Source organism: Melozone crissalis, unplaced genomic scaffold (genome assembly GCF_028551555.1).
Source record: "Melozone crissalis strain CALT ecotype California unplaced genomic scaffold, PUWL_Pcris_2 ptg000029l_1, whole genome shotgun sequence".
Taxonomy (NCBI): Eukaryota; Metazoa; Chordata; class Aves; order Passeriformes; family Passerellidae; genus Melozone; species Melozone crissalis.
In genome coordinates this window covers 7,423,923-7,446,011 of record NW_026535807.1, presented here as the reverse complement: position 1 = coordinate 7,446,011, position 22,089 = coordinate 7,423,923, and the positions used below count along the sequence as shown (strand labels likewise).

The 22,089-nt window shown below is 42.9% G+C and overlaps 1 protein-coding gene across 1 annotated transcript in view; it reads left to right on the top strand.

The window, feature by feature from the left end:
- Positions 1-22,089, top strand: part of PTPRG (protein tyrosine phosphatase receptor type G) — a 388,012-nt gene that overhangs the window by 298,412 nt on the left and 67,511 nt on the right. Inside the window, exons 9-12 of the mRNA XM_054280849.1 lie at positions 11,911-12,095; positions 14,028-14,136; positions 15,808-15,857; positions 18,186-18,981. Of these exons, the coding sequence (XP_054136824.1) occupies positions 11,911-12,095; positions 14,028-14,136; positions 15,808-15,857; positions 18,186-18,981 (1,140 nt within the window). The remainder of the gene's footprint in view (positions 1-11,910; positions 12,096-14,027; positions 14,137-15,807; positions 15,858-18,185; positions 18,982-22,089) is intronic.

Here is a 22,089-nt window from a genome sequence, read left to right as displayed (position 1 = left end):
CAGTAAATGACTGAAACCTACAATTTTGTTAGAGCATTGCAAACACTAAGGTCTGTAGTTAATGGGCTGATCTTAATTTGGAGCTGTCAAGAACAAAAGAGCACCTTGAATAACCAGAAAGATTCACCATGACTTTGATCTTTGAGAACCAAGCACACCTGGCTTAGTTGTCATGAGTGAGCCAGTCCACAGGAGAAAGGGACCAGCACTACTATTAGTCCATGTTTATGTGGTCTGGTTCTTGGGGACTTGTTTCCTGAGCAGGTTCTCTGTGGGTCCTCTGCTATTATGTTCAAGTACCTTAATGCTCTGTATTTATGTCTGCCTGGGAATTTGAATTTGTGACATAAGAGACCCTCAGGTGGGGGACATGCATTTCCCGTGGTCTGACAACATTCAGCATGCCATTTAATAGTAGGGATGAGGCTGGAGTTGCTGATTTCTTCCTCCCCCTCAGCTTTTGCTTTAGGAGGCTATTGGCTGGACAGCCAGTTGTTGTACCAGCTGTTAGCTTGTCACTTTCTGGGTTGTGTGCACACCAGGGGACACTGAAAATAGGTGCATTTTTTTTCATGAACTTAAGATAAATAGGTTGGCACAGTGTTGCTAACACAAAATGTAGCATATCCTCCAAAGGTTACAGGGATGAGATATAGCTGTTCCAGAAATATAACAACATGGATGGTTCTGGCCCCTTTTTTGACAAAGGTGAGCAGTGATGATGTACCCGATTCACTGCACACTCTGAACTACTGACATATAAATAAAATGAGTTGAAGTCATGATACTTGAGTGAAAGCAAAACCTGTTGTTTATTCAGCTAGTGAATATAGTACCACTTTATACAGTGTCATTCATGCAAAAGGACTGAGGAACAGAGTGCATGAAGTGCTTTCCAGCCAGACAGTCTTGCATACAAGTATAGAAGAGTGTAAGCTTAGCATTACAAATTTCTTTTATGCAGATTCTTCTGCATACCTCCTGGTTGCACCTCAATGCTTTCCACATTGCATTAGGCAATGTGACCAATGGCTGTCACATGGTGACTCCTGTCTGCCCTCCCTGTTCCTGATTTATGTGTTGTAGGAAAGCCGTGGTCACGAAAATGTGTCTTTTAGTTGCTGCAAGGTGATATGGTTTGTGATGGTCTCCAGCTCTGCAGGGGAAGTTTGGGTATGTTTGTCGGTGTGAATTTTTGCAATTTGTTTCCTCTGTCGCACTCTATTAAGTCTGTGGGCAGTATTGCTAATCTGGAAAACAGTGTAGCATTCATTATGTAAGCCTTTCTTATTTTGGAGGAAAATGTGCCCAGAACAATTTGCATAATGTTCAGAATAATTTTCAGAATTCCCTGGTGAATGGGGAATTTCAGATCAACACAAAGCAGTGGTCCATTGGCAAATGTGCCATCCTGAACAGTTTGGGACCAAAGGGCTCTCAGCTATTTCTCTCAGCTATTAAAGCTATCTCAGGTCACAGAACTGTGACCAGTAGCATAACCTGCAGATACACTGGAGGAAAACTTTCTCACTGTATATCAGTCCTCTGAGTATTTCCTTAGCAAAGCCCCAGAAGTGGTGGCATTTGGTAAACAAAAGGTCTTCTGGGAAAGGCTGTTTTAGGTCAGTGCTCTTGTATACAGTTTGTTAACCAGTGTGAATGTTACCAGCCTTTTGCTTTGCAGTTACTCTCCCTTCTCTTCTCTTGTTTTAATTCAAAAGAGGCAGTGAAGAGAGGGGCATTGTTTTCAATCATCAGAATACAAGATGGTTAAATACTTCAGCTAATTTGAAATAGGACCAATTTTTTGCTTACAAGTGAAAACTCCAGATTTTCTTGTGTGTCAGAGTTTAACAAGAAGAGTTTTCCTTTATTCCATTATCTTATTGCTTCCTTCTATTGGCAAAAGCTGATTTAAAACAGTCTCTTGAGGACTGCTTGTATGCCTGGAATAAAAGCATATGCATAAGACCTTTGCTGAATCAGAGCCCATGAGCTGAGCTTAATTTTTAAGTTGACCCTGGAGCTATTTCAAAAAACCATACAGATGATGTTTAAGATCTTATTTCTGAAATCCACCATGCAGGTATTGTAATTGTAGCAACTGGTGAGTTGATAATAAACTTTTGCACAGTGATACTTTTTAAGAAGTTGAGACTTTCAGAGATCCAAACTATGCAGTGGATCATACTGTTAAATGAGGCATCATTTAACAAGAGGGCTCACCATGTTACAATACTAATTTATGTAAAGTTTTGAGAAGTTAGAAGTTCTATGTACAGACGTTCTAAGCCAAGAATGCATTTGTAAAGCATTAATCAGATACTGTAATTATCAGTGCCTGTGGCAGTGTCTGACTTTTTGGACAAGACAATCTCTGTTAAAAGTGCTTCCTTTCTTCTCTGGCCTGTCCTCTGTGGCTCAGGACTGTGTTGCTCTGTCACATCATATATTGTGCTCCTGCATCTCATGGGCTGCTTTCAAGCAGCTCTGGTAGAGGGATTGCTAATTATTTATTGCTATAATAGTGTACATTGCTCTTCAGGGACAAACAGAATTCTTACATAAAGGTCCATCCAGTTCAAGGATCTGGGTCTGCAGGGGATTCTCACTGCTTTCACATGTTGTCCCATCAAGCAGAGCTGTATTTACAAAACAATACCTGCTTTAGTGAAGGTGTGGGCATGGAAACTCAGGAGGGAAAGGTGTTTCATTTCCTTGTTTCAGGAAGTACCCCATGTGCAACAATACTTGCCCATTTTATTTTGCTGCTGATTACATCAAATGTTGTTTCTTTATGGTTTTTTTTAACACTCAAAGAAACCCTTTAACCTTTCTACTCATTAAATGTGCTGCATGCCTTGCAACACTTAAACAAGCATCCCATGTGAGGGGCTCTTGACATCAGAGTTTTCTTTCACAGATGTCTGATTACTTTCCCAAAGGTGTCTGATTACTCTTTGCTGGAGTCTCAAACGATGCTGTTTCCCATCAGTGGGATTTCGCCTCGGAGTACCATCTGTAATTATGATCCTAGACTAAGTTAAATAATGAGCAGTCATAAATTCACTCCAGTAAAACTTAGCTTTGGACTCTAAATTAACAGCTGGGACATTTCTCTAGTACTGTGCAGGTGATCATTTTCCTTAGTGGTTTTTGTTATGTGGTGGTAATTCACAGTTTGGAAGTCCTTTTAGCTTAGTGTCACTAAAACATGGATAGAAGATATTTGGATTTTCCCCCCTGCAAGCCTTGTGCTGGAAGCATGGCTCAGGGAGGGGCCTGCAGCCAAAGGTACTGCACTCAAGCAAAGCAGTTTAGTTCTTATTCACCATTTCATGGCTCCTGATGTCAGAGATGAGACTGCAGCCTTCTGTAAAGGTGCTGCCTTTCTGCAGAGCATTTGAGTGCACCTCCCATGCAGCAGCATCCAAAGGAACAGAGATTCAGTGCACTGACATCAACACTTTGAGGCAGATAGTCTAGAGCATTGGGAGCAGTGTTTCTGAATGGGAACAAGTTATTTGTCTCATTTATAGCCTCTGTTATTACTCCCAGTAATTTGGTTTTGCTTTCTAAATGCCCATGTTTTATGAAAACTGTCTCAAAACAACTTTGCAGTCTCTTCATGCCCTCAGGTTCTCTCTGGGAGTCCAGAAGGAGTCTTAGGCAGAGAAGTTCTACTCTTGCAGAATGTCATTTTTATGGTTTAGTCAAACCTAAATTACTCAAAATACCTCATAGTAGTATGTAACATATCCAAAACAACAACAAAGTGAAGATGAATTTTAAGTGATTCATTATTGAAAATGTAACACAGGATGGCTGAAGCAAAATTTCGCTATTTATTTTCTTTAAATATCACAGGGAGAATGGAAATAAACAGGAACCTTTTAAAGTTAATTTACAGTATGTTTGCCATTAGCATTGATTCTTTGTGTCCTTTGAAAGAATCTTGGAGGATTTCTTCATGGATTAATAACTCCTTCACCATTTTCTTGGACAACTGGGCTTTTCCTGTTTGCTTTTTTATTTCATTTTGCTATGGAAGTTATCATTTCCCAATCCTATTCCCCTTTTATCAGGTCAGCACCTACTAGGTTTGGTGCAAATGAATTCATGTCTCATCATTAGGACTTCTGTTGGTGTAGCAGCCTGGCTTGGTCACACTGGAGGGTGGTGACACTGTCCTGCCCATTGCTTGTCCTGCATCTTTTGCTGCAGACTTGTCTGCTACTGCCTTATTGCTCCAAGGTGCTAGAGTCTCTTTTTGAGCCTCAAGTGGCTGCTGAATGCACATTTTAGGCAGAAATCAGTGTGTTCCTTCTGCATATTTCATCCCTTCCACCTCAGCCCTGTCTTGCTCTGCAGCACTGCTGGGTCCTTGTGTGTGTCATGGAGAGTGTTCTGCAAAAGCAGCAAAGGACAGGCTTCTGCTTTCCACAGTTTCAGGTCAGGTGGAACACAAAGCTTTTCATTAAAAAAAAACTGACCCATTTTGAGGGGGAATTAGATGCAAAAAGATGTGGTATTTAACCTTGACATAGACCTCATGCTTCCCCTGCAATGGCTCTGTTCTGTGGGGTTCTGTTTAACACCTGTAGTAACTTCTGTGTGGTTGTAATGTGAGGAGTGTGTGTGTCTGGGCCTGAATGTAATGATCAATTTATCAATAGATTTATTAGTAAGCACTAAGTCACTCCTTAGACTTCTTCAGAGATTATAAAGGGTCCAAACCAACAGAGCAAGAGGAATTCAGTGTGAAAGTGTAGGTGAGGTTTGGGTTCACAGCTGCCACTAAAGCTGGAAGAGCTGAGCTTGATGATTTATTCCATTTACACCTGGAGGGAATTCCTTTCTGCACTGCCTACCTGCTGGCCCAGCTGTTCAGCCCACAGAAGTACTAATTTTAGTTTGAACCACGAGTCCCTGCAGCTCATCCTTTAAAAAGCTTCCAGAAACTATGAAAGGAAAGCTGCTTTCCTAATCTGATTTTGGGCATCCCACAGGCATGTACTGGGAGGCTCTACCAACCCTATTGCTGTATCCTTCCTTGCTCCCAGGCCAAAGAGAACATTGGAGAGGTCAGCTTGGCTAACAGAGCAAATATGCGTCCTTCTGGCAGGAATTCCTTCTTTCTCCTATTGATACTGTTTGTGCCCCTGAATGTGATCACACATGTGGCACAAACACACTGTGTAAATAAGGGCACAGGTGTACATTTGAAACACAAGTCACCCTCTGTGTGCACACATGGATGTGTGCAATACAAACACAAAACTTGCAGGGCAGGTCCTTGTTGGACATCAGTTTAGCCCAGCATGGCATCTGGTGGTCCATGCTTTTCAGTAAAACAGGATCTGTTGCTGTGATGCCATGGAAATTTAGGTGCTACAAAGCCATACAGTTATTAATCCAGATGCTGGTTGTGTGAACACTTTGGGAAATGGGCCAGCAACAGAGGGGCAAACCCCAGCTTGTGCAGATGCCCTCAGTCAGAGGGACCTGTGTGCCCATTTGCTCATGAGGTTATTTTGCAGAGCTCATAAAACAAGTGTGGGGTCTGTGCCTCACACCTCAACAACCCTGTCTGTTTGAAGCATAGTGGAAGGTAGGAGCAGGGAAGATAAATAGTCTGTCTCCTAGCTACATTCTGCCTGTGGATTGAAGTAGATCAACACAAATATTTGTGTGTACAGCATGCTCCGGAGCCTGCCAATGCCTGCTGGCAAAGTGCAGGCAAAGGTAAAGGAAAAATGTGTGCTACTCTTTAAAGCAATTATCCTTATGTATTAATAATGTCATTTATAAGCACTCTGAGAAGTCAACAATGTACGCTAAAGCAAAGCTGAAAAACTGCAAACATTTAGTAAAAGAAGAGGGAAAATGTTATAAGTATGCCTGTTAGCACTTTCTGATATATTAAAGCCTGTGTTGTCTGTGCATATGATCTTCATAGTTTATTTGTTATCCTTTGGGAGCACAGCCCTTGCTGAACTCTGGGATTGAATCTGACAGCCCAAAGCATGCTCTTGTTTATTATGGATTGGTGTCTCTTCCTGAGCACCTCCACTGGGTCACACCAGTTCAATGGAGCTGAATCTGCCCCTGTATCACTTCCCCTACCATGGCACTGAAAGCAAGTGTGAGTTTTCTCATTGCAGCACAACACATATTTTTGCATTTCAGGGTTTATCTGAAGTTTTGAGGATCTAATAATGAGAAGGAATATATATGTGTGTGTATATAGGTATAGATGTAGTTGAAAGTATTTTCCTTCCCTTTTTCTGTTGGTGGCATTGCTTTTCTCTTGTCTGCAGTTGGGTTCCTGGGGGTGACAGGGCTGACTGAACTTGGTGCAGTGTTTGGCAGTAGCACAGGCACTGACCACAGCTTGCAGGCACTCTGAAATCATCTGGGATGCCTGTGGCTGAGTTGGGTGTCATTACAGCAGCAAGTGGTGCATCTGTGCTGCAGGACTGGCCCTTCCAGCTCCTTCCCAGGGCTGGGGCAGGGGGGAAGGAAACACCCTCTCTCCCCCAAGAACTTGGCCACCAAATTGTTTGCCCCTGTGGTGAAAAAAGACATGAAACCCCCATACTGACCTCTCAGCTTCTCTTCTACTGAACATGGGGGAAGAAATGCCCCAACTACCTTCTTGCGTGCTCTTGCTTTTCTAAGGGAGACATTTTTCCCTGCCACCCATCCTGTTGAATGAATCCTCCTGCATATCCAGAGTAGTAACAAGAAGAAGTGAGGCCTCTCTCACCTTACAGCCAGGAGCTGCCTCCCAGAGCAAGACAAGACCCTTGTCCCTGTCTTTTAGTTACCACTGAGCAGCTCTGAGCCAGTAACATGCTATGGGAACATCCTGGTGCTGATGTTTCCCCTTCCATGTATGAATTGCCCTAGAAGATGCCCATGTCACCACAAGGGATTCAGGATCTCACTGTCACGTTGCTTTTCTGTGCTGAAAATTGTCATGGCTTCGGCACACAACGTGTATCCCACGGCACCAAGGAGAGGAACAGCAGTTTTGCATTGCTGAGACATTCAGCAGGAGGTAGAGAGTGGGATTTTTCAAAGCAGGGCATAGCACAGCTAGAAATAACTGCCTTTAAAGTGGTGACATTTTTATGCATGGACAAGCTAACTTAGAACATTTTTAGAGGATTTTATAAATCCCGCTGAGCCCAGTGCAACTAGATTCATCATATGAAGACCTGTTTTGCAGGGAGAGAGTGTACAAGCCATAACTGAATACACATTTCTTGCACTCTCACAGAGTTTCCCTAAATAGGTCTTTTCATAACCACAGGTAGCATATGCAGAAAGAGTGATGAAACCCAGAAAGTTTGGCTGGTGTTGCATTTCTGTCTTTGAAAGAGAACTACAGGCTGCTTTTAAGGAACAATATTAATTTTAAAAAGCTGCAATATTCTCTTACATACCACTTCTGCATTCATGGGTGTGTCTTAGTATCAGCAATTAATTTTTGCAAAGCAACAAGCCCCTTTTTTTGTCTTTCAGCTCACTGAAATGGAGCTGCCAGGAGCTTTTGGATTAAGCTTTATCAGGCTTTCAGTTAGGAAACCTCATGGAGGTTACGTAGCCAAATACAACATACAAATCAAATTATGGGAGAGATGAATGCAGAGTTGTTAAATTAATTTTGTTTGTTCCAGCCCACTGGAATGTTTTTAACATGAAGAAAATCATTCTCTGCTGTATGGCTGGCCTGCCCAGTGCTTATGAGTGTATCAGCATGCAGCATTCATCTGCCAGTGGCAAACAGGTTTTGTCCAGGCTTGAGTGAGCCCTGGAAGATGAGGCTGGCCAAGATGCTGGATTCCCCCTGCGTTCCCCAGTGGGCTGCTCTGCAGAGAAAAGCCTGGATCAAGCTGCTGGGCAGCCTCACACATGGCCAGCAGCTGGGAGAGCCCCTGCGGCTGCCTGAGCTGGGTCAGAGGGGCTCCCTCCAGATGCACCTGTGCTGTTCTGCCTCTTCAGGGCTTTTCCAGAAGGCAGCAGCTGCCTTGTTTGCCAGGTTCTCCCAGTTCAGGTCATCCCTGACAGGAAGGTGAGGGTGTTCTTTCCCTCCAGGAGGTCCAGGGCATGTCTGTGCCTGCAGTGGGGCATGGCCATGGTACTGCAAAGGCTCTTGCCGGTTCAGAGCCTCTGAGATGTGGCCTGGGTGCCCCAATGTCGCTATAGGACACGAAAGAACACAAGCACACACCACCTTTCTCAAGGTGAAGGAAAAAAGGCAGTTTATTTTCTGACTCTAAGATTTACAGTTTTCCAAAAGTGACAGCAGATTGGAGGGTGACAGTGACACCTCTCCAATGACACTGGTCAAACCAACAGTCTATCAACTTTCTCTTCTTCCATAAAGGAATGCAAAACAATGAGTTATTTACAAAAAGTGTGTGAGAAAGTTCACTACAAGAATGTCAACATCAGAAGAAAATGTTAAAAAACTAGGGTGACATCCCAGCTGGGGGTTTTTGTCTCCACAAGTCTTGGCATGGGTTGCTAGCTCAGGACACAGTGGCATTGGTGTCCTGTCAGACCTGTGCAGGTATCTGCTCAGGATTGCACACACCACAGAAAGGCATCCTGAAAGCCCCCACAGTATTTTGATATCCCTCAGGATCTGAATTTTAAACAGAGCATTAGTAATATTTTTTTCTAAAATTAGCTGAGATGCTATTTCAGTGTGGAATAATGCTGGTTGTTAGTTTTGGGTCTTACTTTTTTCCCAAGAAATCATGAATTCACAGGCTTTTCTTTTTTCTCATTAAGCCTGGTTTAGTTAAAAAAAAAAAGAAAAAGAAAAGCTTTAGTGTGTCCTGATTAAACTTCCCCTTCCCTGTCCCAACCATTTCCTGCATTTCCATCTCTTCTTCAGCTGCACATTTTGCAAAATCAGTAGAGGTCCTTTAGCCTGTGATTCTTTTAATCTTCTTTGAAAAATCCAAGGCACAGAGAGTATTGAAAGAAAAATTAGATCTCTGGGAAATGCCAGTTGTTTTATAGATGGTCAAATCATTGGACTTTTTTTCCTTGCCTTTCAGACATTTGCTATGTTATTATGTATCACTTTAATTAAATCATCAAATTGAATTATTGAATCAAATGTTTCTTTATTCCATTGTGTCCTAAACAGGTTTAGTTAAATTAATAAAACCATATGTTTCATTTTATTTTAAAAAAAATATTTTTTGCCCATTCATAAGCTGCTTAAAAAAATGCAGTTGAACAGAAAAGGTTGGTTAATACTAAATTACTCCAGGTTTTTCAGATACTGCTCTGTGCCTTGGAGTAGATTGAGCCAAGTCATGAAAATTTTGTAATATTTACTGAGAAATCACAGTATTGTAAATTCAGCCTCACTTTAGCTGGCTGGGAATGAGGCTTGTCCTCAGTGAAGTCATCAGAGTCACTCAGGTGATTCAAATTGCTCATGACCTGCTTGGATCAGAGGGCAGGGACAGGAACGATCTCCTGTCTCTGAGTCTCTCTTTATCCTTGGGAATCCCCACTTCTCTGGCTGTTCAGATGCCATCCAGGCTGGCTGCAGAGGGTGGCACAGAGCTGGGGACATGGCAGCCCCCTCTCCCTGGGTGGCTTGGGGTCCTTGTGCGGAAAACTGGCCAGACACCACTCAGAGGGCTGCTGCAATTAAGGGGGATCTCTCTGTCTCTCAGGAAGGTTACCTGCTTGAATTATTTCTAAAACAATTTGATGCATGATTACTTTAAATATATAAATCTCTGCATGTCCTCCTGGAGGACAAGGACTGGGGAAGAGTTTTGGGTCTGGGTAGTGCTTCACCCTGGCTCTGTCTCTGATGGCATTTGATTAGGTGGAGCAGGAAAGGCTGGCCTGGCATTTTGAAGTGTAATTCTGTGATGACAAAGGGCGTCAAAGAGGGCAGTTATGATTTATTGGCGCAGTTATCAATAAACAGTGATGTCAGGGAGAATTGATCTGACCATCTCAGCGGAAAGAGGTGAGCATGGAGAGGCATACCAGGATCAGGGAGCTCTGTAAATAGTGATAACAGAGGTGGCTTTTGGCTGTCCCATTTCATCCAGGTCCTGGCCATCTTTGTGCTGTGCTTTTGGGGACCAGGAGGGAGCCAGAGGGAAGCCATGGTGTGGCTTCTGACTTTGTGGCACTGAGAGCAGCATGCTGCTTTGATCCCTTCAGCTTGGTGTAAATGGAAACTCACATACATTTATCCAATGCTTCCAGATACTGTAGGGTTTGTTTGTTTTGCTGGATCATCCTTCTGGGTTGAGCAGAAGGATCTACTGCAGAACTGCAGGATTGTCACCCCTCATGGCAAGAGCAAATATCAATGACATTTCCTGCCCAAGCATATTTCTGCAATTCATGTTGTCTTGTTCAGGTAGCTACAAAATGCGAGTTATAACTGCACAAAGGCATTTGACAGATGTTTTTCTATTGTACTGGTAATACTGGTGTTTAGAGCATTTAATAATTTCTATTTAAGAACTGTAGCTATTTCAGTAATATAACAGCAGTGCTGCTTGGCCAACCTGCAAGTCCAGGCATAGGAATAGACATATTTCCCCTTCAGTGCTGCCAGGACTCTTTAGAAGTGAAGTAATGGCCAAATATACATGCAGTCACATACCTGCAGAGTGCAAACAAGCTCAATGTGTTGGCTTCAAGAGGAAAAGTCATACTGGGACAAATAATTCTGCAAATAGTGTCAGCCTGATGGGCTGGGTGACACTTTGCCAGAAGAGACCAGCTCCTTTGCCACAGCACATGTGCTTAGGTATCATTGCAAGTGATTTTCCTTGGTTCAGGGTTTATACTGAGAAAGAGAATGTGAGAATCTGCCCTGAATTGGGTATTTTAAACGTGATTTTTAAAGCTTGGGGAAAAAAATCTAAACTCTTTATAGCTGGGAAGAGGATGATGCATTTTCCCACAGCATGTGAGTGCCATCTAGTGTTGTGCATCCCCAGCTGGACCTTTCCATGGCAACTCCTTGCAAAGAGTTTCCTCAGCGCTCCTAGGGGACTCTGCACACTCCACTCCTCCAGGGGCCAGAATCGTCTGTGCCTGGGCTTGGTCTGCCTGCAGAATTTTGGGTTTGGTACTGCTGGAAGCAGAAGCCATGTTTGTTGTTGGGTTTTTTTTCCCAGGGGTTAAGCTGTGCCTGTGCTGATGTCCCCAGTGACTTAAGCATGGCTGAAAAATGATTTGTGCCTCCAGGCTGCAGGCAGGGTTAGGAAGGCAGGGCTACCTGGGGGTTCCTCTGCCTGCTCAGAGGAGGTGGCCAAGGCCATCAAACAGCCACTCCTCCCTGTGCAGGTAATACATTACTGATAAATTGTTGAGCATCTTTGAAGAAAAATATACAGGAAGAGGAATATAAAATAACTGAAAAAATGTACTAGGTTAACAAAAGAACATTTACTGACCCAATAGTGCCATATTTTCAGAGGTCTCAACTCTTTCCAGGATCTGTAGAGCACACTGGGGTATTTACCCCTTAACAGCAGGGGGGGTGGGGATGAGGGAAGCTGGGGATCAGGTCCACTGTATTTCTTAATGTTCCAGTGCAGAGCTCTTCAGTCACCAAGTTAAAGAGTAGGTGCAAATGTCAGGACTGAGAATTAAGTAGAGAGCTAGGCAACCTGCCTGCAGAGAATGGATTCTCTCATTTACTTTACTCAGGAGAGCAGAAAGCAGCTGCAGGTGGTATTAAATCCCATTGGTCTCAGTGGATTGCAGTCTAAGCTGTTACTGTAGGCCAGGGCATTAAAGAAAAAAAAAACCTAGCTCTTAGAGTGAGGCACCGTTCATTCTGTTTGTTTTCTCTCAGTTATTTAGAAGAGCTTCATATTTTCTCCTTCTGTTTTTCAGCTTGTAGCACTCCTCCAGTCAACATGAAAGTGCAGCCTGTGAACAGGACAGCACTACTGGTGACCTGGAACCAACCAGAAACCATTTACCACCCTCCAATCATGAACTACATGATCTCCTACAGCTGGACTAAAAATGAAGATGAAAAGGAGAAGACTTTCACCAAGGATAGTGACAAGGACCTGGTAAAAGCACAGCATCAACCCCAGACATATGTATCAAGCTACCCTTATATTGCTATTTTCTTGGTAGAAGTGGGTAGAGGAGGAAAGCAGTTGTCACCTTATAGGCAGGATAATGTTTGGCCCATGATGAATTGCTATTTAAATGTTCAGCATTAGCTGAGCATTGCCTAACAGGCTGCCCAAACACTGGAGTGTGAATTTATAGTTTATGTGAGTGCATGGAGGACTGAATCTGCAGACATTTTTTCATGTAGTGTTACTGAGAAGCAGCTGGCTCGGGAAATGTTGAGGCTCTGAATACCTTTTGGCTTGAGTTCAACTTACAGATTTTCACATTAAAAGTCTGATCCCCCAAAATCTGTTCCTGGGCTCAGGCTTTTCACTGTGCATAGCCCCTTGTAGGCTTTGGAGCAGTTTCTGGCAGCTAGTGCTGCCAGAGGCAGGAGTTGCATAGTCAGGGCTTGAAGATTATTTTGGAGTGGCCCTGTACAAGCACTGCCTACATCTGGCAGTGTGAGAAAAAGAGAGAAGAGCAAGACAGTTCCAGCACAGATGGAAACACTGCTCTATCTCCTCCATTTAGGATTTCATCTGCTTGTCATTCTTGTCTAAGTGGAAGCAAGTATTGTACTGGTCCTTAACATTCTCTGCATATAAAACCAGAGTGACATATTCAGGTTTGAAAGGCCTCCATTTATTGTTAATCAAAGAAAGCCTCTAGAATAATGAAATCAGTAATTGTATATGCACATGAAAAATGCAGCAGCACAGTGTTATTCCTAATGACTGTTACCATATTTTTTTTTCAAATACACAGTCCTCTGGGCCCATTCAATCAGTTATACAATAATACTCCTCTTATTCCCTTAGATGAAGCTTCTTTTACTTCATTTCCATTTATATTTCCAATTTCCCCACTAGACATTGTTATCTGGGTCACATTAGGGAACGATCTGCCTCATGAAATCAGAAAGGAATCCATTGAAAGGCACCCAAGGTTATGATGTATTGTAACCTCTCTCTTGTCATAATTTCACACTTTTAAGGGAGATTTTTTTAATCAGGTAAGGAGGAGAGCCTTAATCAGCAAAAATGAGGTGGGCACCATGAAAGCATCCCGTTTTGTGTAAAAGAAATAATTACAAGTGCAAGGGATGTGATGGAGTGATAGCTTGGAAATAGATTGCACTGAGACCTTGTGCTGTTCAGCAGAGGTTTGGGTTAAGAAAGCAATGATATCTTAGTCTATTTTAGGGGCAAGAGAAGAGGAAACCCATTTTCAGAGAAAAGTGCCGATTATTTTCAGTGCTCTGGCAGATGCAGCTGGGTTGTCCCATCTTGAGTCAGAGCTAGACAGTGTTTTGCTGTAGAGATAAAAGGTATTTCAAGTGACTCATGTAGCTACTCCTGTGAACTGATGTGATTGTGGAAACTCTCAGGTCTAGGAGTAAGCAGGGATATCCCAGCCCAGGATGCTCAGCCATCATGTTGCACAGCACACCAGTATCAAATTGCCTCAACCAGTTGGTTGCAAAATAGTCAGTTTGAATATGCAGTGACTTTCTGGGCTTATCCTGTGTTTGGGTCATGGATCTCCACTTAAAAAAATCTTATTAAAATTGCTGTAAGAGTGGAATGACTTGGGTTTTAAGTTTTTCTGAGGAGAGCAGAGACATTGAGGCATGAAGACTCTTATGAGAATAGATGTGGGATTTGTTCATTTCTTTCTCATGGGCAGAGTCAGCAGTGTCTGGGTGCATCCCTTCAGCCTTGCCCTCCCCAGGGAACCACTGAATATTTCTGTGTAGAAATATAACTTGTCTTACATGGCATAAATGTTCTGTGTTAGCACAATGCTTTATATGTTTCAAACTGATCTTGGACAGTACTGTGGGGGTAAAAAACTGAATAATATCTATTTTTTTTAAACAGAAGGCCATCATTAGCCATGTCTCACCTGACATCCTTTATCTGTTCAGAGTTCAAGCAGTTTGCCGAAATGAAATGCGTAGTGACTTTAGCCAGACTATGCTCTTTCAAGGTAAAAAAAACACATACAAATTTTTACATTGAACTATTCTCTGTTTAATATTTTCTTTGCAGAGTGCAATGTGGTGTGAAGTTATTCAGAAGATATTTGAATGCATGTAGACAGTGCTAATTTCATATTGTGGCCAGTGACTTGATCTGAATCTCATTTCCAGTGAGGAGGGTTTGCCTACACCTCTCACTGTCAGGTTTTGTCAGGGTTTAGGAGAATTTAGAGCTTTTCTTGGTACTAGTTTTCTGAAACAAATTCATCAGAGACTGCTTATGCATCAGAGGCACAGCTCTAACAGAATGTGAGTCTGATCGGTGTCTGTTTTATGTAAAGAGGAAAGGAGATCAGTCCTACCTTGACAACCTCATGTGGAGACATCCAGGTTTTACCACGCACGCAACCTCAGTGATTTCCAAAACATACATATTTAAACAAAATCAAAAGAACTAGATGATAAGCTGTCCTTTGTCATAGATTTCCTTTTAAGTTTATTGGAGAAATCTGGTAAAGCTGAGATCTGGTAGAAGAACTTGATTATTTTTGAGGTTTTTTTAAGTACTAGAGTTTTGCTTCTTCCTTATTATGACATTCTTTATTAAGTAGGGCAAATTTTGCCTCCGATGAGAGCATCCCCTCCCACTCCAGCTTATAGATGCATAAACCTCAAAATGAGTAATGGAAGAATAAAACAAGCAGAGAGTTTAAAGTTTAAATCCCTAGGACGAAGCAAAGAGTTGTCAATTGGATCTGATGCTGTATATGGAACAAAATAGTAGGGACATTTTTCCGTGTCATTTTCAGAAAGCATGGGGGTTTTGATCCTGCTTTGCTAGCACCTAGTGTCTGAGGGATGTCAGGCTATGGACATGGTTTAGTTCTGTTGTGGTGGCAGAGAGAGCAGGATCAGACAAGTGTCCTGTGCAAGTCACAACTCATGTGGAGCTCTGTTCTTGGTACCTCAGCACGGTGTTTTAGACTTCACTTTTAAGTGCCACACAGAAGTTAGAAACTGATGTATTGTTTATCTTTTACTAGATGATGGAATGGAAAATTTATCTAAGTTTGACTACAATAACTGTTTAATCACGGTTAGGAGCAAATCATTACTGGCAACTCTGTAGGAGTTCCTTTGGATACTGCAGCCCCATATTCAATGAAGTGAAAGTGATACACACATCTGCAGTGGGAGCAGATGATGTGATTCCTCCTACAAGTCCCCAAAAAGGAGCTGCTGTTCTAATCTCTGGCTGTACCCAATATCTAACCTAGAAAATTAATCCACTTGAGCTTTCAAAACATTTATGAGAGGTTGATGGTAATAGCAGTTCAGATATATAGCAATAAATTATAATATTATAAAGGACAGAAAAAACCTATTATCATCAAGCTACTCTTGCTTCCTGTGTAAGCCAGGATGTTTCATCCAGCTTGGGGTTGAAGGAGAGAATTTGTTTTCTGTCAAAAAGCCAGCATTGCCAGGCCTGAGTAATTAAAGACCCACAAGTCTGTGTTTAGACACAAGTGAGTGAGTAATGCCCAAAGAGCTGAGTTGCCTTTGCTCCAGACTGAGCTCTGTACCTGTATTCTGCAGCCCCATGTTGAGCAGTGCTTTACCAGTTGTTCCTCTGCCTCCTCCCCTGCCCTGATGTGCTGCTCTTCTTCCCTCCCCAGCTAACACCACTCGAATTTTCGAGGGGACCCGAATTGTGAAGACAGGAGTGGTAAGTGATGGATTTAGGCAACGGGGATTTGGGGACATTTCCCACCAGGTGGCAGCACGATGTTGGAAATCTGCAGCAGGACCCAGCTTTCCTGGGGAAGGGGTGTCCAGACCTGTCACAGAAGGGTTTATAGCATCAAATGCAGTTCCAATATGAAATGGTTTTCTGGCTTCATTCTCTGACAGGCTTTGAACACTGGAGAATCAAGTGTTAAAAAATTTTCCTCAATCTGTATTCAACCCATTTAGAGGGGATTTGTAAAATATTAATGATGACTGTGGAAATAAATTTAATTTATTTTATTAACTGTATGAGCAGAAGAAATAAGGCCTCACACACAAAGAGCATCTTTGCTCTTCCAGTGCTTTAAGGATACCTGTTACTGTGTGAATAAAGCCTGAAAAATGTCTTTGTTTTATTTTAATTCAGGTGAGACTGTATCAAGTCACTGAGGCTAACTTTTGTATTCCAGAATCAGAAATGTTGGTACATTTACAGTAAAAGTGGAATACACTGTTTCAGTTTTGAAAGGAACTTATTAGTTTATTTAATAAAAATAAACTATAAACTATCCATAACCTAAATTTCTTGGCATCCATTGTACTGAGTTGTTCAGTAAGATTTATGGGCTGGATTCATACTATTGAATTTATTCTAAGTACATTGCTTCTGGTTTTATTCTGATCCAGTTTGATATACTCCCCAGTAAGGAAATAATACATACAAAGCTTGCATTTGAATGATTTATGTTTGTTTAATGATGTATAGAGGTATTCTAGATACATAAAATCTGCTGTCAAATTTTAATACTCAGCCCAGCTTTGAGACTGTTCATGCCAGCAAAAAGCAAATCTCACAGTGCCTTAGGGATTCAGATTGATAAGTATCTGAAAGTTTAGATATTTATTTAAAGTTTTGGCTTGAAATCTCTAAAGCATAGGTTTTCACCTGAGATCTCAGGTTTTCTGTGATTGCAGCTGGTCAAAAATAATGTGAGAAAGCAGCCTTGCTTGGTTTGCTGCAGCATTTCAACTACACGGCTTGACTGAACCCGGGAATTGCAGAGAGATGCAGAAATACTTAAAAGTTACAAATTCCAGTTTCCAAAATAAACATTTTACATTTTTTTCAGTGTTCAGCAGCATCTATTTAACACTTTTTTGTCCTCATCTGGTGCATGCCTTTCCAGCTAATGGCTCTCCTGCTGATGAATTCAGTAATGTGAGACATTTTTCAGTAATTCAGAGAGGGAGAATGTTCAGGCTGTCCAGAGGAACCACTGACACAGCTCTTTCACAGAATTATTCCTTGTCTTTAGACAGTTCACTTCAGTCTCTTTTTCCACATGTAATTCAGGACTAGTTCCTTATGAACAGACCAAGGTTTGGTTCTTTATGTGTGTACAGAGGGGTTTTATTTACAGCAGAGCACACACATGTGTGCAGGACCCTCATGCATGCAGTGGGTTGACATTAGAATAATATTGGCAGGGTGCAGAGGATGCAAAGTCCATAGTTCATCACCTGCTTTTTCTCAATGAAGCAGGCACTGCCAGTCCTGCCTGTCATTCACTGGTGCTGCCCAGGGAGAGTCCTATGGATGTGGAAAACATGGGTGTCACAGCCTGAAGGTCCTGGCAGACATGGTGGCAGCTTGCTGAAGAGCTTCTGTTGCTCTCCGAGTCTTTCAAAACTGGCCATGCTGCAGTTCTTTTCTAACAAGAGCAATGCCTCACAGCAACACCAGTCCTGATGAGAATAATCCTGATGGATAAATTAAGGAAATAAAAATAGTATCCTTTGAGGCCCTCACAATGTGCGTGGGAAGAGCCAGAGTTCCTTGTCAGAGCAGCCCCACCAGCCATGGATGCTCACGTTGGCAGCCATTATTTTGGGACAGCCATTATGTAACACAGTATTTTTAAACTCCTGTCTTCTGAGGATTAAAGCACTGTGAGTAATACAGCTGAACTCATTAAACTCCTTTACATTCTTCTCACCCCAAGAGGAAATGTTACTCACAAGTCAGTAGTGATGTGGTAGGAGAAGGTCTTGATGTAAAATAAAGATAAGGATAAAGAGGGTTTTAATGATGATGTGGTGAAGGCAGGGAGGTTTCCTCTCTTTGTGGTTTGCTGGTAGCTCTGTGGCATGTTCTGTCCTGGCTCAGCCTTTCATCCAGCTGGTGTTGGATCTCTGGTTTTAGGAGACTAGCACGTGTGTGAAAAGGGAGGGAAAAGCAAGAGAATGACCCCAAGTGGTATGTTGGACCCCTGCTGATGCTTTCTGCTGTGTTTTCTCCCCCTGTGCTGCCGATGACCTCCTCAAGCCCACAGCATCTCCTGCCTCCTCAGCAGACATGGCTCCCATCAGCTCCGGCTCCTCCACCTGGACCTCCTCGGGGCTCCCCTTCTCCTTCGTGTCCATGGCCACAGGCATGGGCCCGTCCTCCAGCGGCAGCCAGGCCACCGTGGCCTCCGTGGTGACCAGCACCTTGCTGGCAGGGCTGGGCTTCAGCGGCGGGGGCATCTCCTCCTTCCCCAGCAGCGTGTGGCCCACGCGGCTGCCCGCGGCCGCCGCCCCCAGCAAGCAGGCCGGCCGCGCCGTGGTGGCCACCACCGAGGCCGCCGCCGCGTCCCCCAGGCCCGAGCGGGACTCAGGGCTCACCAAGGATGGCGAGGGAGCCGAGGAGGGGGAGAAGGACGAAAAGAGTGAAAGCGAGGACGGGGAGCGGGAGCACGAGGAAGAGGAAGAAAAGGATGCTGAAAAGAAGGAGAAGAGCAGGGCGACGGCGGCCTCGGAGGCACGCAATAGCACGGAGCCCAGCGTGGCCGCGGCTTCCCCCAACAGGACTGCTGAGGAAGAAGGAAATAAAACCCTACCGGGAGAAGTGCCAAAGCAAAACGTTGCCCCCACGGCTGGAGGTGCCGAGAAGGAGAGCTCTGCCGAAGCCGACACTCAGCCCCAGCTGCTCCCTTCCACCCAAGTGCCACCAGCGTTCACCGACGAACTGTACCTGGGCAAGATCCCAAGAAGACCAGAGACTACAAGAAATCCTCCTCCAAAGATGGACAGGTTTCCAGAGGAACATCCCTCAGATAACAAATTCATCACCATTAACCCAGGTGAGTGATCTTCAAGGAAACTGTGTTTACCAGCGTAAAACAGCACAATCCAAATTCCTTCCTGATTTCCAGTAGATACAGCACTTTTGTGGTGTCTGGCTACATGTGATTGGCAGGTTGTCACAAGACCAACCCCACAAGTTGTTACTGGGGGGAGCAGAGTGGAAAGGAATATCCTTCTATTGGGACAGATTCATGGTCTTTGTAGCTTATTGGAAGAGAAAATCTGGAAAAATTTTCACTCCCAACATGCTACATCTAGAACTTTGTTGAAAAGAAAAAGGGAGGGGAATACAAGGAACTATAGCTGTGAAATTAATTTGGAAGAGCAGCTGCTGTGCTGAACTGGCATTTCATAGGAAGTTTGATATATGTGCTTCTAGCTAATTTAGTTTATCTGCAGGATTCTCCCTGACTGGGCTTTGAGATATTCTCCCAAATCAAGGATCATTGCTGGTTTATTTTGCAACGCAAAACCTACATGTTCTGATCTTCCAAAACAACACACCTTCTGGGGAAGAAAAAAAATATCTTAACCAGGCAGAGTTCACATATTTTCTATTTGTCCTGATGAGAATTGCCAGTGCTCCTGTACACTCCAACTCTGGATGTATGTACCAGCTCCACAGTGTGTGCACAGCAAATAGAACCTCTTGGAAGCCTTCCCAGGAGATCTGCATGTGCACCAAGCCTGGTGTGCTCAGGGTTTGCTGCCCAGGCCTCTGCAAGCTCATGGTCCCTCATGGTGCTCCCACGGAATGTCCACACGTGTTCCTGCTTGGGGAGCTCCGGGCACTGGTGAGGAAAACTGCAGGAGGCACATGGAGTATGTACATGGGGGTTTATTTTAGATTTATTTATTTAGATTTAGCTTGATATATTTATTAGACATTTATTTCAGTGATTATCTGTATTACCACAGCATTTATGAGATAGTGCACTTCTTTGTTTGTTGTTTCTGGGGGTATTTTACTACTATTGTTTGTTTTGCTAATCTGTAGAGTGTTTTATAATTTTCTTTTTCCATCAAAGCTGTTCTAAAGTAGTATGGAAAAGCCTTGCATATTTATTTTTCCCTACACTGATAACACAAAAATGCAGATATTGTGCATTCAGTAATAGTTCAGAACCAATTTAAAAAATAAAGCTAAATCCAATCTTGATTAGCATTTGTTACAGAAATGCTGACCAGTCTGTAATGCTGTGAATCATAAGTGTTCTGCCAGAGATCAGATTAACTATGCAGAAGCTGAGAAACCTGCAACAGGTTGTGCTGATTTTTTTTTTTTTTTTAAATACACTGCTGTTTTTCTTGCTCCTCAGCTGGGAACCCTCAGAGGCCAGTGCTCCCACTGAATAAGGTCTGAGATGCCTGTCAGGCAGTTTTCAACCTGCCACTTGCCCTGATCACCTTTGGGTTAGGAAGGAGGCCTGTTGGGAGTGCCACCCTGTGAGAAGACCCTTGGGAATGCAGGAGAAGGAGCTTTGCTCCACGCTGGATCTGGGTTACCAAAGTCACAGGCTGGTGAATTAGACTAGTACAAAGCCTAAGACTCGTTGCTTTAGCTTAATTGTTTTCCCCAGTAGCATGGAAATTTGCAATTCATACAGACAGACCTGACCTAACTCATGCCAGGAGTTGAGTTCAGTGAAACTCCAGCCATAGCAAGACTTCTTCCAGTGAGAAAGGGCCTTAAAGGTTTTCCATAACAAGGTAAGCCTGAAATCAAGACAAGTGAAGCCAAGGGGCATTGCCAGAAGTGTCTGAAAGGATTCCTGAGCAGCAGCAGCACAGCTAAGACTGTTAAGGCCACTTCCAAAGTAAGCAGGAAGCATCTGTGCAGTTTACTCTGTCCCAATGTGAGGGCAGAAACATTTTTGGATATATCTTTTCTTCTGGCATCTTTTCTGCATTTTTTTAAAAGCAGGTTTTAAAAGCTGTCAAGGTTTCAAAAATGTTTTTGTGAGTAGAAAGTTCAATCATTTTAAAGAGTAGAAAATTGTTTCATAACAATGTACATTTTTAAAATTAATTATATAGCATCAAATTAGCAGTTGTAAGGAGATAACTGAAGAGGGAAGTACTCATGAGTGTGCATGATTAGAGGAGAACAGGGAACTCATGAGAAATTACAGGGAAAGTGCGAGGCCAATTAGTGCAGCAAGGCTCATTTTCTTTTAGTGCTTACTTCACACGTACATACACACACACACCTCTCCTGAGGCCATGTCATTACTTTCCAAATGGCACTGGCCTCTTTCTGATTGTGGTATTGGCCAATGCTAATGATTGTCTTCTGTCACTGAATGCTTGCCTGCATTCTTCTCTTTCATTTCCCTGATCATCCTTTTCTCTGTTTTGGTGCCCACATTAGACTAATTGTACTTTTGGGCTGCAACTGTTACACACACAGCTGCTCAGCATTGTCCGTGTCTCTGAAACCTGAAAATCAGAAAAACAGCAATTAAAATTATACTCTCACAAAAGAGGGAGGGGAAAGAAAATAAAAGGAAAATAAGCAAGGGGAAAAGATGAAACCCCGGATGATTCAGTTTAGTCAGGCTAAAGCAGATACTATCCCACAGAATTTTGGTTGATTGTACCAGACAATTAAATAGGTGGTTTTTTTGGTTTTTTTTTTTTTTTTTTTTTACTGGAATTAACAAATAGACTGTTGCAAGCAAAGTAATAGCTGTGGGGTAAGGGCAAAAGCTTGAGTGGTGATCTTGCACTTAGGTCAGAAAGATGGGTTTGACTCCTCATCCCAATTTCAGCCAGGTCCTCCCATGCTTCAGTGCTCACACACCTCTGCTGATTCCTCCCAAGAGAGGGCATTTTAGAGAGATCTTGATGTGCAGGGTTAAATTTCAAGCCTGATGTATGCATTTAACAAAGACTGAATATTGGATTTTAGAGCAGTCTTTGCCAGGTCTGAGGTTACAAAAGCCTTTTAGGGATTACCTCATTAGCATAATTAAACATCTGTGTAATTCTTCTCCATCTGCAGCAAGGATTATTAAGCTGTATTTTCATGTGGCACTTCAGCCATTTTCACACAAAATCACAGAGTGTATAAGTTGGGAAGGACCACTGGAGCCAGCTAGTCC